The sequence below is a fragment of the Condylura cristata genome, unplaced genomic scaffold (genome assembly GCF_000260355.1).
Source record: "Condylura cristata isolate star-nosed mole 26May11 unplaced genomic scaffold, ConCri1.0 scaffold00016, whole genome shotgun sequence".
Classification (NCBI taxonomy): domain Eukaryota; kingdom Metazoa; phylum Chordata; class Mammalia; order Eulipotyphla; family Talpidae; genus Condylura; species Condylura cristata.
Genome location: NW_004567117.1, coordinates 22128066 through 22143893, shown reverse-complemented (window position 1 = coordinate 22143893; position 15828 = coordinate 22128066). Strand labels below are relative to the sequence as shown.

Here is a 15828-nt window from a genome sequence, read left to right as displayed (position 1 = left end):
CAGGGTAACAGGAAATTTGGGGCTGGTAATCACGGTTTAGTTTATGTAACAACCATCCTGAGTCCCCAGTGACCACTAGTAACAGAGACTGCACTTCTATATAAAGGATTGCTGAACTCATCAGACCCTGATGAGGTGAACAGCAGGCTAGAGTCAAAAAGCTGGAAGATACCTGGAGAGCACAGCACTCACCACACATTTATTCAGAACCCTTGGTGTCACGTTTAATCAACCACAAAGTGCAATGTGAGTCCTCCATGGGAATGCAGGGTGAGACTGGCTCTGTCCAGAAAGTGCCATCTCTCCCACATGGTGGTGGGGTCCATTTGCTGGGCCTTGTTAAGTGCCTTCTAACTCTTTGCATTAGTGTAGAACACTGCTTGTAAATTAAAAAGGAGATGAGGAGCAAGCAGGTCCTAGAATCCAGCACTGACCACTTGCATGCTCATACTGAGCAAATATCAGGAGCAGATTAAGATGGTTTCTGTGGCCACTTCCTTTCTTTGTGATGACATTCTTCTAGACACTCCATTATAGAAATTTTGAAACATACACAGAGTAGGGCACAGACACTGATGTGCTCTCACCCTTGATAACTGAACAATGTCCACCTCCTGGTTGAGCCTGCCTCATTTATCTCCCATTCTGCATGCCTGACCCCACAACCAAACGCTTTTAGGGGTAAATCTCAGATCATCTCACTTCATCTGTGAGTATTTCCGTACACAGCCCTAACAGGGTTAGCCATAACCACTCTACCACTGTCCCATTGAAACCAGTTTCTTCTTATCAACAAATAGATGATAAACTAAGTATTCTTGATAGAGGTGAAAAGCTATTGGTATTTGAGTTTATATCATATTATAATCCTTTTCCATATCACTTCCCCTTTTGATCTTTACCTCTGTACCTTGTCAGGTGAAAAAGATGCCAATGCCATTCCAGGAAGGAGCCAAGGTGAGGACCTGGCAGATCACTACAGAACTGGGCTTCCACAGTCATGCCTCCTGTTTTCTTACCCTTGTGTACTTCCATCTACATCGAGTCTAGGATTATCCCCTTGCTTTGGCCAACAGAACATCAGCAAAACAATGCATACCAGAGGCTTCTAAAGTGCCTTGGAATTTGGCCTTCTGAAATGCTACTACCATATGAAGAAGTGTGAACTTGTTTGCCGAAGATATAACCTAGCCAGGAGCACCAAATGGTAGGCCAGGTGAATGAGCTTACTTTAGACCACTCAGCCATCAGCTAACTGCAACTGCATGAGACTCACTTAGCTTATCCAGACCCAAGTTTTCTGACCCACAAAATCATGAGCAATAATTGTTTTAGACTACTAAGTTCTGGTGCATTTGCTATGAAGCAAGAGTTAATGGGTACACATTTTATTTTTAATCACTCATGACAAGGAAGGAAGGATCTTAAGAGACTGGATCTATTAGTTAATTATTCCTAAATGTAACTCCTCACCCTCAAAGGCCTTCAGATGCTGCCTCCATTACTAGGACCACATTTTCTGAATCAAAAATGAGAACACATAATCTGACAAAAGTTTTTCATTTTGATTTGTGAATTTAAGTATTTGAAAATTCATGTGAAGTCATAAAAATTCAAATGAATTTAGTTAAACATGGATTAAATCACCTTTCTGAAATGGAATTAAATTTCATGGAACTGAGCCAGTCCCCACAAGTCCAGGACATATGGCCACCAGACATCCTGCACCATGACGGAGAATTCTAGAAGCCCAACCAAGTTCTCAGCAATTGTTTGAAAACATTCATGGGCTTTGGTGAGGAAAATACTGGCTGTACTTGTAGGCCTCCTTGCCGCCCCTAAAAATACTGAACTTAGTTGCCCTGTGGCAGAAAACACTTTTTAAAAACTGCACTAAAATTTCTGGAAGACATAAAGTCCTGACTCTGTCTGGTATCTAACACATTCAGTGGCCACCCAGTTATTATTCAAAACATCTTCCCTCTAAGGTAGCGCCTATCTGATAAAGTCACACCTTTCTCTCAATCCAGTATCTAGCAAAGATCATCATAAAATGTGTCGTATTTAAATTAGATCTCCATCAATGCACTTACTGAACTTCAATTCTGGACAGGTGTGCTGCTAGGCCCTGGATTAGAACAAGAAGGGAAAAATGATAGAAGCTCACAGGGACACTGACAGGAAAGTGCCTCTGAGGGCTGTTTGATCTGAGGCATGTACATAGACCAGTGCTCTTTCATGGGTTGTGACCAAAGTGCAGAAGTCAAGCAGCTGGAACTCATTTTACTTTACCTAGGAGGCCTCGTGAAGGAAAGGACATCTGAGGTAACCCCTGTAGCAGGGAAAGGAGTTGGGAAGAACAGTACAAGCAAAGAAAAAATAATAAAGAAAAACTCAAAGGCTTACCTTTCACACTCAAGACATGGGAGATGCTGAATGCAGCTCAGACTTCAGAGACATCTTAGGAATGACCAGAGACAGGCCACAGGGGAGCAAAGGCCACAGACTCTGCTCTTCCACCTATTCAGCCTACACAGGAGTCTGGACTTCATCCTGCTGGCCATGAAAAGGTACTCACTCACACTCACTCACACACACTCACACTCACAATGACTCACTCACTCACACTCACACACACTCACACTTATTTTCTTTGTCAGAGGACTGACATAGTCAGGCCTGACTTTCCAGAAGATAAGACAAGAGGGAATTTAAAAAGAGGAGACAGCAGAGAGGGCTCTGTGAGGTATAGTTCCTACAGGATGTTAGCTTCTTCGGGGTCTGCTTTCCCAGGCCCTGCCCTGCCAGACACACCAATCTCCTTGTCACCCCTCACACCTGCCACACCAGAGCCCCTTCAGTACTCACCTTCCAGCACTTTCTCTGTGCTTTCATCTAAGCATATTTTCTGTGTCACCTCAGATTCTTCCCCCACCACATCCAGTGTCTTTTCTTCATAGACATGCCTGTCTCTGACCCTCAACTTATTTGTATACCTCATCATTGTACCCCATTTGTGGTGTGTGTTCTTTCAAAGCAGTGACCTAGTCTAAATCCCTGCTATGACCCCAGCATAAACTAGTGCTTTGCACATAGTAGGTGCTTAATAAATTCATTGAAACAACAAATTCACAGAAGAAATGAATGAGAAGATATTGCAGCACTGAAGGCAAGAAATAATGAGAACTAGAGGGTTGACACTGAAAATGGAGAAGTAGCATTTTCAGCTATCAAGCCTCAAAGCTGAAGGATAGAGAAAAGGGAAGAGTCTAAGGCAACTCCAGGTTTGTGATGTGAGAAAATCTGATCTTTGAAGAGAAAGAGATTGTGTAAGATTTTTGTTTTTCTCATGGGAGGAAAGTAAAGGGCTCATTAAGATGAATGCAGCTTTCTGGTGGCCATTCCCAAAGCAGCCAAAGCTCTTCTGGCACCTTCTGTGTCTCTCATCACACTTAGCTGCTGGGAAATCAGCTACCCACTGTCTTAGACTATGGAATGGAGATGAATGAAAGGAGGACAAGCAGAAAGAGAAGCAGGCAGTGTGGTCTTGTTAGGAAGCTCAGGATCAGAACAGCAGCTCTCAAGGCTGCTGAACTCACTGGGTTAGTCAGTCACAGGGTCTGAGAGGAAGTCTGATAAGGAAGCCCCTACACTAAAGGAGATGAGAAGGGGCTATGGAGGATCCCATGGAAGAACCAGGGTAGTGCCTTAGGGATACCACACAACACAGTCAGGCGAGTGCATGGTAGATGAGCAACACACAAGAGTGGTCTCGTTTTCACAATACCAGCCACACAGTGCTGCCCAGACTGATAACAATGGCATATAAGAAGGGTGGGGGCATGAGGAGGAGGCCAATTTTATTTATGAGTATCTGTGAAAAAATCCTAAATAATCATCAAACACAATCCCAACAGCACATTTCTTAAAAGAATACATTGTGACCAAGTAGATTAAATATACCAGGAATACAAGAAGGGTTAAAGAAATGAATTAAATAACCAACTAAATATCTAGAAAAAGAACAGTAAACCAGAAGAAAGTTAAAGAAGGAAATTATAAAGATAACCATGAGTTGAGGTACAAAACAGAAAAGTCATGGAAATCACAGGTAAGTTAAAAGTAGTATATGGGAAAAAAGACTAGGCAAATCACCAGTTAAGAGAGGAGGGAAAGGAAGAAATTATAAACACGAAAAGAAATAACAGAAGTCAAATGAACTGCTGACATAGAGGAAATTAAAAACATTCAGAAGAGACTATTTTGTTAATCAGTTTAAAAATCCAGATGAAATGGATAATTTTCTAGGAAAATTTAGTTTAACTAAACTGACCCCAGTAAACACAGGAATTACAAAGTTCCACAGAAAAATACAGTTACCAGACATCTTCCTCTTCCCCCAAAGCACACTCCTCGTCATCATCACCAACATAGGCCTACATAATTTCTTACAGAGATTCTATCAAATCTTCTAAGACCAGAGAAAAGGGCAGAGAGAAGAAAAGCTTCTAAATATTTTTATGAAGCAAGACTAAAACTGATAGCGGAACTCAAGAAGTATAGACACACACAGAGTATAGCACACTGCAGGAATTGTCATCAGCAACTAAACTACAAACCAGCTAACATCTATTAAGGGAAGAACAGAAATTGAGATAGAATCATCAGCAGTGAAAATGAACTAATGAACTCCACGTAGCAGCACGAATAGAAGGATACAAGTACCATGAACCTATTTTTTTGTTTTGTTTTGTTTTAAGTTTGAAAACAGACAAAATTAAACAGCATGTTGTTTGGGGATGTGGACAGGGAGGAAGGAATTGAAGCAGCTGGCCTGTGACCCTTTCTTTCCCATTCAAGGAGATGTTCTAGAGAAAGAAACAAAGCAAGTGGGCCCATCTCATCTCATCTCTTGTAATGAGACTACCTATACACCTATGAGATTCACTAAACATGAGCATTCTCCTGCCTCTCAGTGCCCTTAGCAGGATGCCCCTTGCGAAGGATTACCCACAGTAAATACAGATTTTGTAGATTTATGAGTCATGGCTCTGAACTATGTAGTAGAGATGTTTCATAACTAGGTACTACTCACTAGAGGAGGTGACTTATGAATCCCACTTAGAGACCTCACCTATTGTTCTGGGTCTTGCCCAACATCAAGGATAGACCGGGAGAAGTCACAGGGATTTTCCAGGCCTTTCTGGAAATGCCTCTGCACGCATGTAACCTGTAATCCCAAAGTTGCTACCTTGGATAGAGAGGGAGCAGGAGCTTCAATTTGTCAATGCTGGTATGATTATCTGATTCCTACCTAGGTTCATAAAATAAGCAATTTTCAGGTAAAACTGCTTTTTTTTTATAAAGTTGTTTTTTAGTTATAAAGAAAAGCTACCCAAAGGATATAGAAACACTGTTTCAAAAAGATACCTGCACTCCTATGTTTATCACAGCACTATTCAAAATAGGTAAAATATAGGAACAACCCAAATGCCCCAAAATCGATGCCTGTATCAAGAAGATGTGGTTTATATATACAATGGAATACTATTCAACAATCAAAAAGAAACTCGCCATTCACAGCAACATGGATGGAGCTAGAAGGGATCATGCTCAGTGAAATAAGCCAGAAGCAAAAAGAAAAACATCAAATGGTTTCACTTACAGGAGGAATATAGGGGAATCAAATAAGGGATCAGGGAAAAAATAACAATAAAAAAAAACACTAAAATTTGCAGGCAACCATAAATCAAAGACATTCTGAGAGGGAGCGGGGAGGAAAAGGGATCAAAACAGGGGAGAGAAGAGCATGAGAGGCTACCGTGATCATTCACAGGTGAACTCGTGGTGGGAGTTTTATGGGGAATACACAATCACGTAAAAGATACAGAAAAAAAAATTATATTTATATAAGGGAATAGTATTGGCGCCAAAGGGTAGGAGAAGAAACATTCCTAAGTTACCAACAATTTTCTGGTTCTTACAGCTTCTACTGGTCCTTTTGTCAAGCGAGGCTCAGCAGGAGGAGAGGCCCAGAACAAGGGAACACCGAGCTGGGTGGCTGTAGGGAACCCCCACATCTGACAGCAGATACTGTCAAGCAGCTCTGATTTTTCCTAATAGAAAGATAAGTGTGGGGCCCTCCCTGGTGGTGCAGCGGGTTAAAGCACTGCACTAGGAAGCTTAAGCCACTTCCTCATGAGTTCGATCTCCGCCTGCCCCGGAGGAGACCACATGGGGTGGCAGACCTCTCCTGGCCCGCCCGTTGCTCCTCTCAGCAGTGTATTTTGTCTATCTGCCTGTTCTGCTCCCCACTCTGTCTCTGGTGAATCCTCTCACCCTCTGCATCTCTGGCCTGTACCCCAGTTCTGTATGAATAAATAAATAAATCTTTAAAAAAAAAAAAAGAAGAAAGATAAGTGTGTTCTGTTCCTCAACTTGCCACTGTGATGTCAGTACTCGTAAGAAGTAGTGACTTATGTGTCAGTCTCTTCACTTCTACGCAGAGAATAGCACCAGGGAGCCATTTATCCCCACTAGGAATTTAGCTGTATACAAAAATTTATGAGTGAAGCTGCTCATTTAAACGTGACAGCATTTATAAATGAAAAAATCTTAGAAATAATCCAAGTCTGATAAACTGGGACAAATTATACACAAAAAAGGTCCATGCATATAGAACCTTGTATTTCTAGTAAGATTTAAGTTCTTGAAGATATAATGGCACAAGAAATGGTTTCCACGTGTCAGCAAATAAAAACTTAGAATATGCTATTTATACAAGCTATTATCTCTATGTGTTACACTTATGTAGAAGAAAAATACCCTGAGTGATATTTTTTTCTCATGCTTTTTGGCATTTCCCAATGGTGCTTCAATGTTTATATATTATTTTTTATAAGGAGGTGAGAGTTAAAAATACCTATCGCTATGAATAGAATTTTTAGGTCAGAAGTAAAATAGTACAACTCAGAGTGAGAAAGTATGCATCACAATCTGTAACTGACAAGGATTTTGTATTCAAAATACACAAAGAATTCTTACAACTCAATAGTAACACAACAGCACAAATGAAAAATGGACAAAGGATCTAAATAGACATTTCTCCACAAAATTTATGCAAGTGACCAACAGGCGCCTGAACAGATACTCAACATCATTAGTCACCACAGAGATGCAAATCAAAACCACAAGTGTAGCACTTCACACCCACTGGGATGACTATAATTTTAAAAGATGAACAATAGCAAACATTGAGGAGGTAGAAGAGAATTTGAAACTCATCACACTGCTGGTGGGAGTGTCAAATGGTGTAGCCACTTTAGAAAATAGTCTGACAGTTCCTCAAACGACCAAACAAAGAGTACATAGGCCCAACAATCTCACTCCTAAGCTTATTCTTGAAGACAACTGAAAATAACACATCCACATAGGAACTTGACAGATATATTTATAGCTGCACTGTTCATAGTAGCTGAAAGATGGAAATAACCCAAATGTCCATCAACTGATGAACGGATAAACAAAATGTGGCATCTCCAACAGTGGAATTTGGGGAGACACGAATAGGAACAAAGCAGTGATACATGCTGCATCATGAATGAATCTTGAAAATATGCTAAGTGAAAGCTGGTCACAAAGAACACATGTTGTAACATATGGCCTGGAGACTATCAGTAACATCGTCTTGCAAATTTGGAAGTTGCTGAGAAAATGTGGTAAATAGACTTACTGTGGCTATCATTTGGTAATGTATACAAATGTGAAATCATTATATTGTACCCATGAAACTAAAATAACACTGTATGTCAATTAAATGCCAAAACAAAAAACCCACATAGTGTGTGGGTCAATTTGCATGTGCTGTCTAGAGTGGGCAAATTCATCAGAGAGAGTTGTAGGGACATAGACATGGAGGTAGGGAGAAATGGATATGGGATTTCTTTTTGGAGAGATGAAAATATTCCGGAATATGAGAGTGGTGATAGTAACACAATATTGCCACATACGGAAAGTTACTATGATGCAATTTAAAATGGTTAATTAAAATAAAATAAATAAAATGGCTAATTTTTGTGGTATGTAAATGATATTTGGGGCAAAAACTTGGAACAAAAATTGGAGGGTTATGAGGGCCCCAAAAACTCTTTTAATGATACTTTTTCAGGAATGCCACTGTTAGTAAGTCCTCATAGCATGGTTCACTCTTATTTTGAGCCAACTTGGCCTAAAAGAATAGGCTTTCCTGTTTGAGGTCACATCCTCTAAGAGGAAATATGTCTCGACAGTCTAACCCCCATTGGCCATGCGAAAAAACTGGACAATGAGGATGTGCTGTGCCCTTCATCCAGAGTGCAGACAACAGTCCCCCAAGATAATTAACTTTAATAAACGTCGGCATGTCACCTAAAATGTGAACTCACGTCAATAGGCTGCAGAGCCATGATGCGGACCTCAAAGCAGGCCCGGCCATGTGGATGTGTGACTGTGCGCTGGTACAGAGCACCCTGCCCCTGTGGCGAGGCCTTAGTTCATGCTTTGCTGCCACCACCTTGACATTCTTACTGTTTTTAGACTTGTATTCTGGAAAGTGAAGCCTCATGCAACAGTGGACACACATAAGCAGAGGACATGCATGTCTTTCCTTCTTTGCCGTCCATGAGCACATGTGAGAGTCCAGTGGACTCAGGGTGGGTACGAGGTCAGCACGTTACCCGCTCCCCAAGTCAGCAGGGGCACTGGCAGTTCTGGAGTCAACACCTTCGGTGCAAACCAGATCATGCTGTGAATGAGGGCTACCCACGGAGGGCTACCATCCTTTCCCTCCTGTGCTCCTTTCCTGTACTAGTCAGCCACGTATGCTGAACAATCACAGAGAAAACAAATTAAAAGATGGGGCAGCTATGGTTCTTTTTCCTTCTGGTACTTCCTTAGTTCATCAGTAGGCTGAAGGTAGGATACTGACACATGGCACATTTATCAAGAAGTAAAATAAAGGAGTTGGTTTTTTCTGTGCTTACACTGTTCAAGAACGAAATGTATACACGTGGAAGGGCGATGACTACAAATTGCATGCAAGTTAAAATGTTCTTAGATCTGTATTTTAAACTGTATTTAAAGTAATCTAAACAGTAAAATTCATGCTAAAACGTTTCAATTTTTATTTTCCTTGGACTGACATCAAATAATAAAAAAACACATAGAAAGATGAGAAAGACTATAGAAGAAATTAAAACGTTGTTTCGTCTCTTTAATAGCATTTTTTCCCTGTTTTTTCGTTTTGCGCTGGGGCCTACAGATAACGTATGGCTGAAGTTCTATCTTGTTAGGTATAAAAATATGTAAAAAGCCATCTGCCTCTCCCTTCTTCCTACCCTGAATGACAGTGCTGATGAAAAAACTGCATGTCCTTTAAAATAACTAGTAAGTAAATAACATAGCCACCAAATTTTGCATAGATCAGGAAATGCAGCAAAATCATCTGAAAGCTTAAGCACAAGATCGCAGGTCTGATTTAGCAGGTCTGGGGGGAGGTCTGAGAATCTGCATTTCAAATCAGCTCACCATGATGCAGAGGCTACTCCCCAGTACTCAGAACCCCTGGTCCAGAATATGCTTGGCCTCGAGTCCTGACGTTCACTGAGGCTGTACAACGCCTTCCAATAGTCGTGCTGTTACCTCATAAATGTTCAGCTGCTCCACCAAGTCCAGGTCAGTCCCTTTCTTGTTCAAGTGCCTCTCGGACACGGCTGCGATGCCCAGCTCCTCCAGGCAGTCCACCACATCGTAGAAGCTGTCCTGGTCCGGCAATCCTGACAACGTCTAGAGGGAAAAAACAAAGGACTCAGACATTTGCTGGGTGGGCCTAATCAGGTGAACCCTTTCAAAGAGGGCCTAGGCCTCCTGTGAGTTCAGACTAGCAGAGAGGCTGCCTTGCCAGTTGCCTAAGCAGCAGCAAAACACCAGGTGTCCAGGAGCCACTAGTCAATGAACTCTGCTACCCAGCTCCAAGCTCAGAGACACCCCAACCCTGGTGGAGAGCCCCTGAGCAGGGGACAGAGGCAGGCGGGGCCTGGGTGACTGGACCCTGCCCATGGAATCTGTGAGCTGAGAAATCTGTAAATTTGACGTAATCTGTGATAAGGTAATAGAAAACTAACCCAGTCAGTGGTTAGAAACCTCTGTTAAGTCAACCTACCAACAGCAGGAGCCAAAACAACCACTCTCTTTTCTTTCAATTCTCAAGGCCTTTCCCTGGGTCTATGAAATTTAGGAAAACTCAAGAAATTTCAAAGCAGCAACCAAGAGACAAGAAAAGAATCCTAGAAAGCAAAGGCTGATTTCTGCCTCTCTGACAAGAAACCTGGTTGCTCAGGTCAGGCTGACTGAACCCCTGTGATAAAGCCCCGTAACAGCCACTGTCCCTTCTGTCCTCACACCCCTGAGTCTCGACACACATCACCTTGGCCTTGAATTTCAGACACAGGTTTTACCCCTTTCTTTCTTTCTTTTTAAAGATTTATTTATTCATACTGAACTGGGGTACAGGCCAGAGATGCAGAGGGTGAGAGGATTCACCAGGGACAGAGTGGGGAGCAGAACAGACAGATCGACAAAGTACACTGTTGAGGGGGGCAGCGGGCGGGTCAGGAGAGGTCTGCCATGCCCATGTGGATCTCCTCCAGGGCAGGCAGGGATGGAAGTCATGCGGAAGTGGCTTAAGCTTCTTAGTGCAGTGCTTTAACCCGCTGCACCAGCAGGGAGGGCCAATTTTTTACCCCTTTCTTATTTCCCTTCCTTTTGCAATTCTCAATACCCCAGACCTACTTCAAAATGATTCTAAACATGGTGACTTGCCTGGAAGAAAAAAAGGCAAAGCTTCATAAAAACCTTCTCACAGCAACTTCTCTGACACTTCTATTTTGGGTGATTAATATTGGAAAGAATGTCTTTATTCATGTCTTTTTTTCCTTTCAGTGTTGCATGAAGAGGACACAACTCACTGCAGTTGTGGTAAGAACAAAGAAAAAGAACTGGGATGCTGGACTTCATTTCATCAGGGCCCAGGAAGGTGACAGAGCATAGGCTGGGAATCCATAATGCACTAACAAACAGATGCTCACACCAATAGGCCTCTGAAAGCGGGTGTGGGCATGAAGGTGACAACCACCCCCGAAGTGTGCCCTGGCACCCAACACTGACAAGAGTGTGTGCTCAAAGAATCCCGTCATCAAGGCTACATCATCTCTGGGTTTAATGAAAACACTAAACTCATTAAAAGAGGAAGAGAGAAGAAATAGTGGCACAGGCTTGGGCAGGGCCGAGGATGGCAGGTGCCGGCAATCCCAACACACGGCGGACTCTGCCAGAAGCACAATCTGAGGAATGCAGGCAAGTTGGCATTTAGTGTTAGAATGAGAAATTTCCACACCACGGTGGAAGAGGCACACACAGTGAGGCCTTGGGCTGGCTCCTCACCTCTCCCTCCCACCCTTCGACTTCCTTTTTCTCCCTGCTGAGATGCAGCTGAGGTTCTTTCTCTCAGAAGTTTCTAGGAGGTTAAATTCCCGGACCTAATCCCCATGGCCTTAGCAGCCCCACCAGGACATGCAGAGGGATTACTCCAAAATCATTAAACAATTAGGTCTACACAACACCACAGGCACAGGGAGCCCTGGCTCAGTAATAAACCCAGGACGGATGGTATGAACAGGTCATTTGTCATTTCCACTGTGAGAACCTGGGCTCCAGCCAAGTCTGCATACCATCACCTTTCCTGTGTGACCGCAGGGGCGATGGGCTTCCGCCACCGCCACAAACCCAGCTCCTTGGTCTGCCCAACGAGAGGCGTGTACAACTGAGAAACACATATTCATCTATTTTCAGCTGGTTCTCACACGCTCTGCAAATCTTGCCAGGCCCCCACCTCTCCACAGGCCCTGTCCTCCCATTTTGACTCTGATGCCGCACTACCAAGTTGCCTCCGTCTGCAAAGGTGGCAGGTCCTCTACAAAAGGCTATAAAGGGGATGTTTCTTGCCACCCTCACTCTCAAGATGCTGAAGGTACAGCCACCTGGCACCTGGTGCCTGGTCTCCCTTGTTTCCTCTCAAACCTTGTCCTATAAACGCTGCAACAAGTAAATCTTTACAGCCTCTCCCAGGGGGAGACACTTCTACCCTAATGGATATTTTAGTTTCCTTACTTTGGGGGTCTTACTGATTCCACCAAATCTTTCTTGTAGCAAAGTCTGTACACAAGTGTCCATAGCAACCTTATTTGTGAGTGCAATAGTGATAAATACCCACATCTCCTTCAAGGGGTAGACAAATGAACGAATCACGGAAGAGCCATAGAGTGGAATATTACACAGCAGCAGAAAGGAATAAACTAAGGCAGACACACAGCAACACAGCTGATCTCAAAGACATATGCTGAGTGGGAGAAACTTGCCTCTCCTGTGTGATTCCAGTCGACATCTCTGAGATGACAAAACTGCTAGAGAACAAGTGGTTGCCAGGGGAATGGAAGAGGGATGAGGATGTAACTATAAAAGGATAACATGGAGAGCCAGTCTGCACTGGGACAGTTCTCCATAATTACATACGAGTTTAAATGCATACAGCTACATATCCGATTATTTAGAAAATAATAGGAAAATAGCAGGAAATGTAAAAACAGAAACAAACACCAAACTCCCTTATTACTGTCAGAGGAAGATCCCCTCTCCCTTGGCTGCCCGGGACTCTCCTCCTAGATTGCTCTAAGCCAGCTCCACGTACCCGCCCATCAGCCTCATCCTATTCTGCAAGGTGGTCAGTCTGAGCTTTCCAAAAGAGGGGACTCCCACTGGCCCGGGGTAGGTCAGGGCAAGGTATTCTAGAGCTTCAGCGGGCAGAAACCACCCCCGACCATGTCTGCCTCTATTTAACAAAGAGGACAGATTTCAATCTCAGAAACATAAACATAAACATACTAGAGCATTTAGGAGCTTTGCTTCATTCATCACAAAAATGTTAATTTTTTGCATTTGCTATTAGATATTCTTTTGTTGAAAGAAAAATCAGTAAAACAATATAATAATTTCCCAGGTTTCAGAGTCTGATTTTTCTCCCAGGCCTACATTAACATTTCAATTTATTCTCTGGTTTATATCAGATGGTTTTACTCACTGGAGCAATAAACACAATTCAAATTCAACAAAAGAAAATAAACCCAGTGTGGGTTCTGAAGGAAAGGATGACACGTGGAATAACGTCTTTGGAATCTGCCTGGGCCAGAACTAACAAAAGAGGGGACAGAACTGCCAGAAGAGAAAGGGTCAGTGAGGAATTCCTGGGCTCTTGGAGCCCCCTGCCCCCAGAGAGAGAGGGGTGCCCTGGGTCCCCGCCAGCAGCCGGAGGCAGGATGCCCAGGCCACGCCAGGCTGCTGGGATTGCTGGGCCACCAGACACAGCCTCCACTAATGAAATGGGCAGCGTTACAATGGAAAACACTATGGGACTGCAAATCCTATTCTTGATGGATTCAGTGTTTGCCAAAACAAATGTCAGGGACTGAGAATGACAGGAAATAGGTGACTTAAATCTTAAAGAAAAAAAAAAAAGCAAACAGAAAATTGCTTTAAAATTCCATCGTAAGATAAAGCCACAAATTTGACAAAAGCGCTAATTTCAGGATGATCCTATTCCCCATAGGACAATGGTAGTGTGTCCCGTGTCCTCATTCACAAACGGAGTTTCATTGAAAAGCTATGTCTGCCAAGCCTTGGGATAAAGGTCTTGTTGGTTTACTATGCATTTCTTTTCACCTTGATAGGTTTAATATCACTCATTTCCTTCCTGGTTCTTAATATATCTGGAATGGCATTTTCTGCAATTTTCCCTGTTTGTCACTTGTTTTTAGCTAGTATTTATGATTTTTCACTTCACAAATAAGATCTTTTATTGTTGTAGGCATTGAAATATTTAAGTTCTTGACACTGAAATCTTTTTACTGGCTTTGTCATTAAATACCCTTCACCAACTAGAGACCAATTAATCTTCTGATTTCTTCTCAATATCCTATGGCTCAATGTGTTACACTGAATTCTTTAGCCAGGATTTATTTTGGAATATGGCTAAAGAATGTTTATTTCCATGTAATAAAGCCTCCCCTAATCATGAATGATGCTAACCCATCCCCACTGATTTCCATTGCATCACAGGCCAAGTTGTTCTAGACCCTTGGGTCTGTTTTAGAGTGACTCTGTTTCCATCACTTCAGCTGAGGAAAGGGCCAGCACCCCATTATTTGAATCCAGAGGCTTTGCACAACATTTTTTTTCATTTATATTTATTATTTCTTAATAATGTAATAGTTTATTTTTACATTAGGCTTTGCACAACACTTTAATATCTACTCAAAGTTACTACTCATAATTATGTTGCTTTCTATTAACTTGTCCCCTGTTCATCAGAGCAAGTGTTGTCACAGTTAGACTCAGGAATTGCTTCTGGGTTTTTTCTGAAGCCCTAACTACGCCCCACCTTCTGCAATAGGTTTCAGTTGCTGCAGGCAGTTAAACAGCCTGCAGAGCACAAAAGCTGGCCACAGGGGTGATGTGGCACCTGGGGTCTCAGGCACAGCTGGGCAGGAGATACCCATCCCCCCAACCTCAGCGACTGAGGAAGGTGAGGCTCTGCAGTGAAGAGCCAGAGTCAGCCTGGGGTCCATCATCAGAGTACCCTGCTGGGCACAGACTCTGAAGACTGCTACTGTCTGCGCGAAGGTGACCAGGGAGTGATGCAGTAGGACAGATGGGGACACAAGGAAGAGCCACCACGATGAGTACAGGCCCCTAGGAATCCTCCTCTCACCCCTGAGCAGTCAGAATTCAGAAGCGTACCTCCATTTCTCCCTGACTTGTGAACTATTTCTTTAGGGGAACACTTGCCAATTAATATTCTTAAGGCAAAAATGTTTTAAGGGGACGTCTTGATGGAAAAGCAATCCTGAAGCCCTGTCATGTTTCTGGTTTTATTTATAGAAAGCCAAAGTGCAGCCAGCCTACAGCTGCCCAGGGCCCACATGTGGCACGGTACGTGGACGTGCCAGTGGGCAGCAAGGGCTGCTCGTGTGCACGCTGCCGCCTTGCTGTGCTGCTGAGCCAGGGTCGATGTGATGCAACTCTTATCCAGATGGCAGACTCCAGATTTGAACATATTAGTTCTCAAGGGTTACCCTAACGAATGCCTAGAAGGGTGGCTTTAAACACAGAAATGTAATCTTCCTGAGTTTGAGGGATGAGAAGCCTGATACCAAGGTGTCATCAGGACAGGCCCTTCATGGCCACAGCCTGATGCTGGGTTAGGGCTGCTTGACTGCAATCCCACTGTGCACAGCATCTTCCCTCGACATGTGTCTTGTTCTCTTTGCCTACGGACACCAGACCTCTTGTATCAGGACCCACACTAATGACACCATCTTAACATGGTTACAGCTCAGTGGCTCTGTTGTCAAGAAAGGACACATTCACAGGTACCAGAGGTTAGAAAAGCATCTTTGGGGATGCAGGGAGGGACAACATTCCACCCATAACAAACACCAACCAACCTTATTCACTAAAGTCATTGCATAAACCAGCAGCTCCGTGTCAACGCCATCTTTTTCCTCCAGGATTTCCATGATATTTGACCAGGGCTTGACTCCTATGAGCAAAGCAAAAAATCATTAGAAACAGCAATCCACCACTCCTTATCCAGCTCACATCACAGCGTATCTGAAGGACTGTCACCCAATAATGGTAATGTTTTCAGTCACTGAATTCCAAAATTTAACACTGGCCTTA

At 43.1% G+C, this 15828-nt stretch overlaps 1 protein-coding gene across 1 annotated transcript in view; it reads right to left on the bottom strand.

Annotated features, from left to right (window-relative positions):
- FHOD3 (formin homology 2 domain containing 3) overlaps nucleotides 1-15828 on the bottom strand; it is a 385640-nt gene that overhangs the window by 127340 nt on the left and 242472 nt on the right. The window contains exons 8-9 of the mRNA XM_012725906.1: nucleotides 15594-15688; nucleotides 9679-9822 (exon numbers count right to left, since the gene is read on the bottom strand). Of these exons, the coding sequence (XP_012581360.1) occupies nucleotides 9679-9822; nucleotides 15594-15688 (239 nt within the window). The remainder of the gene's footprint in view (nucleotides 1-9678; nucleotides 9823-15593; nucleotides 15689-15828) is intronic.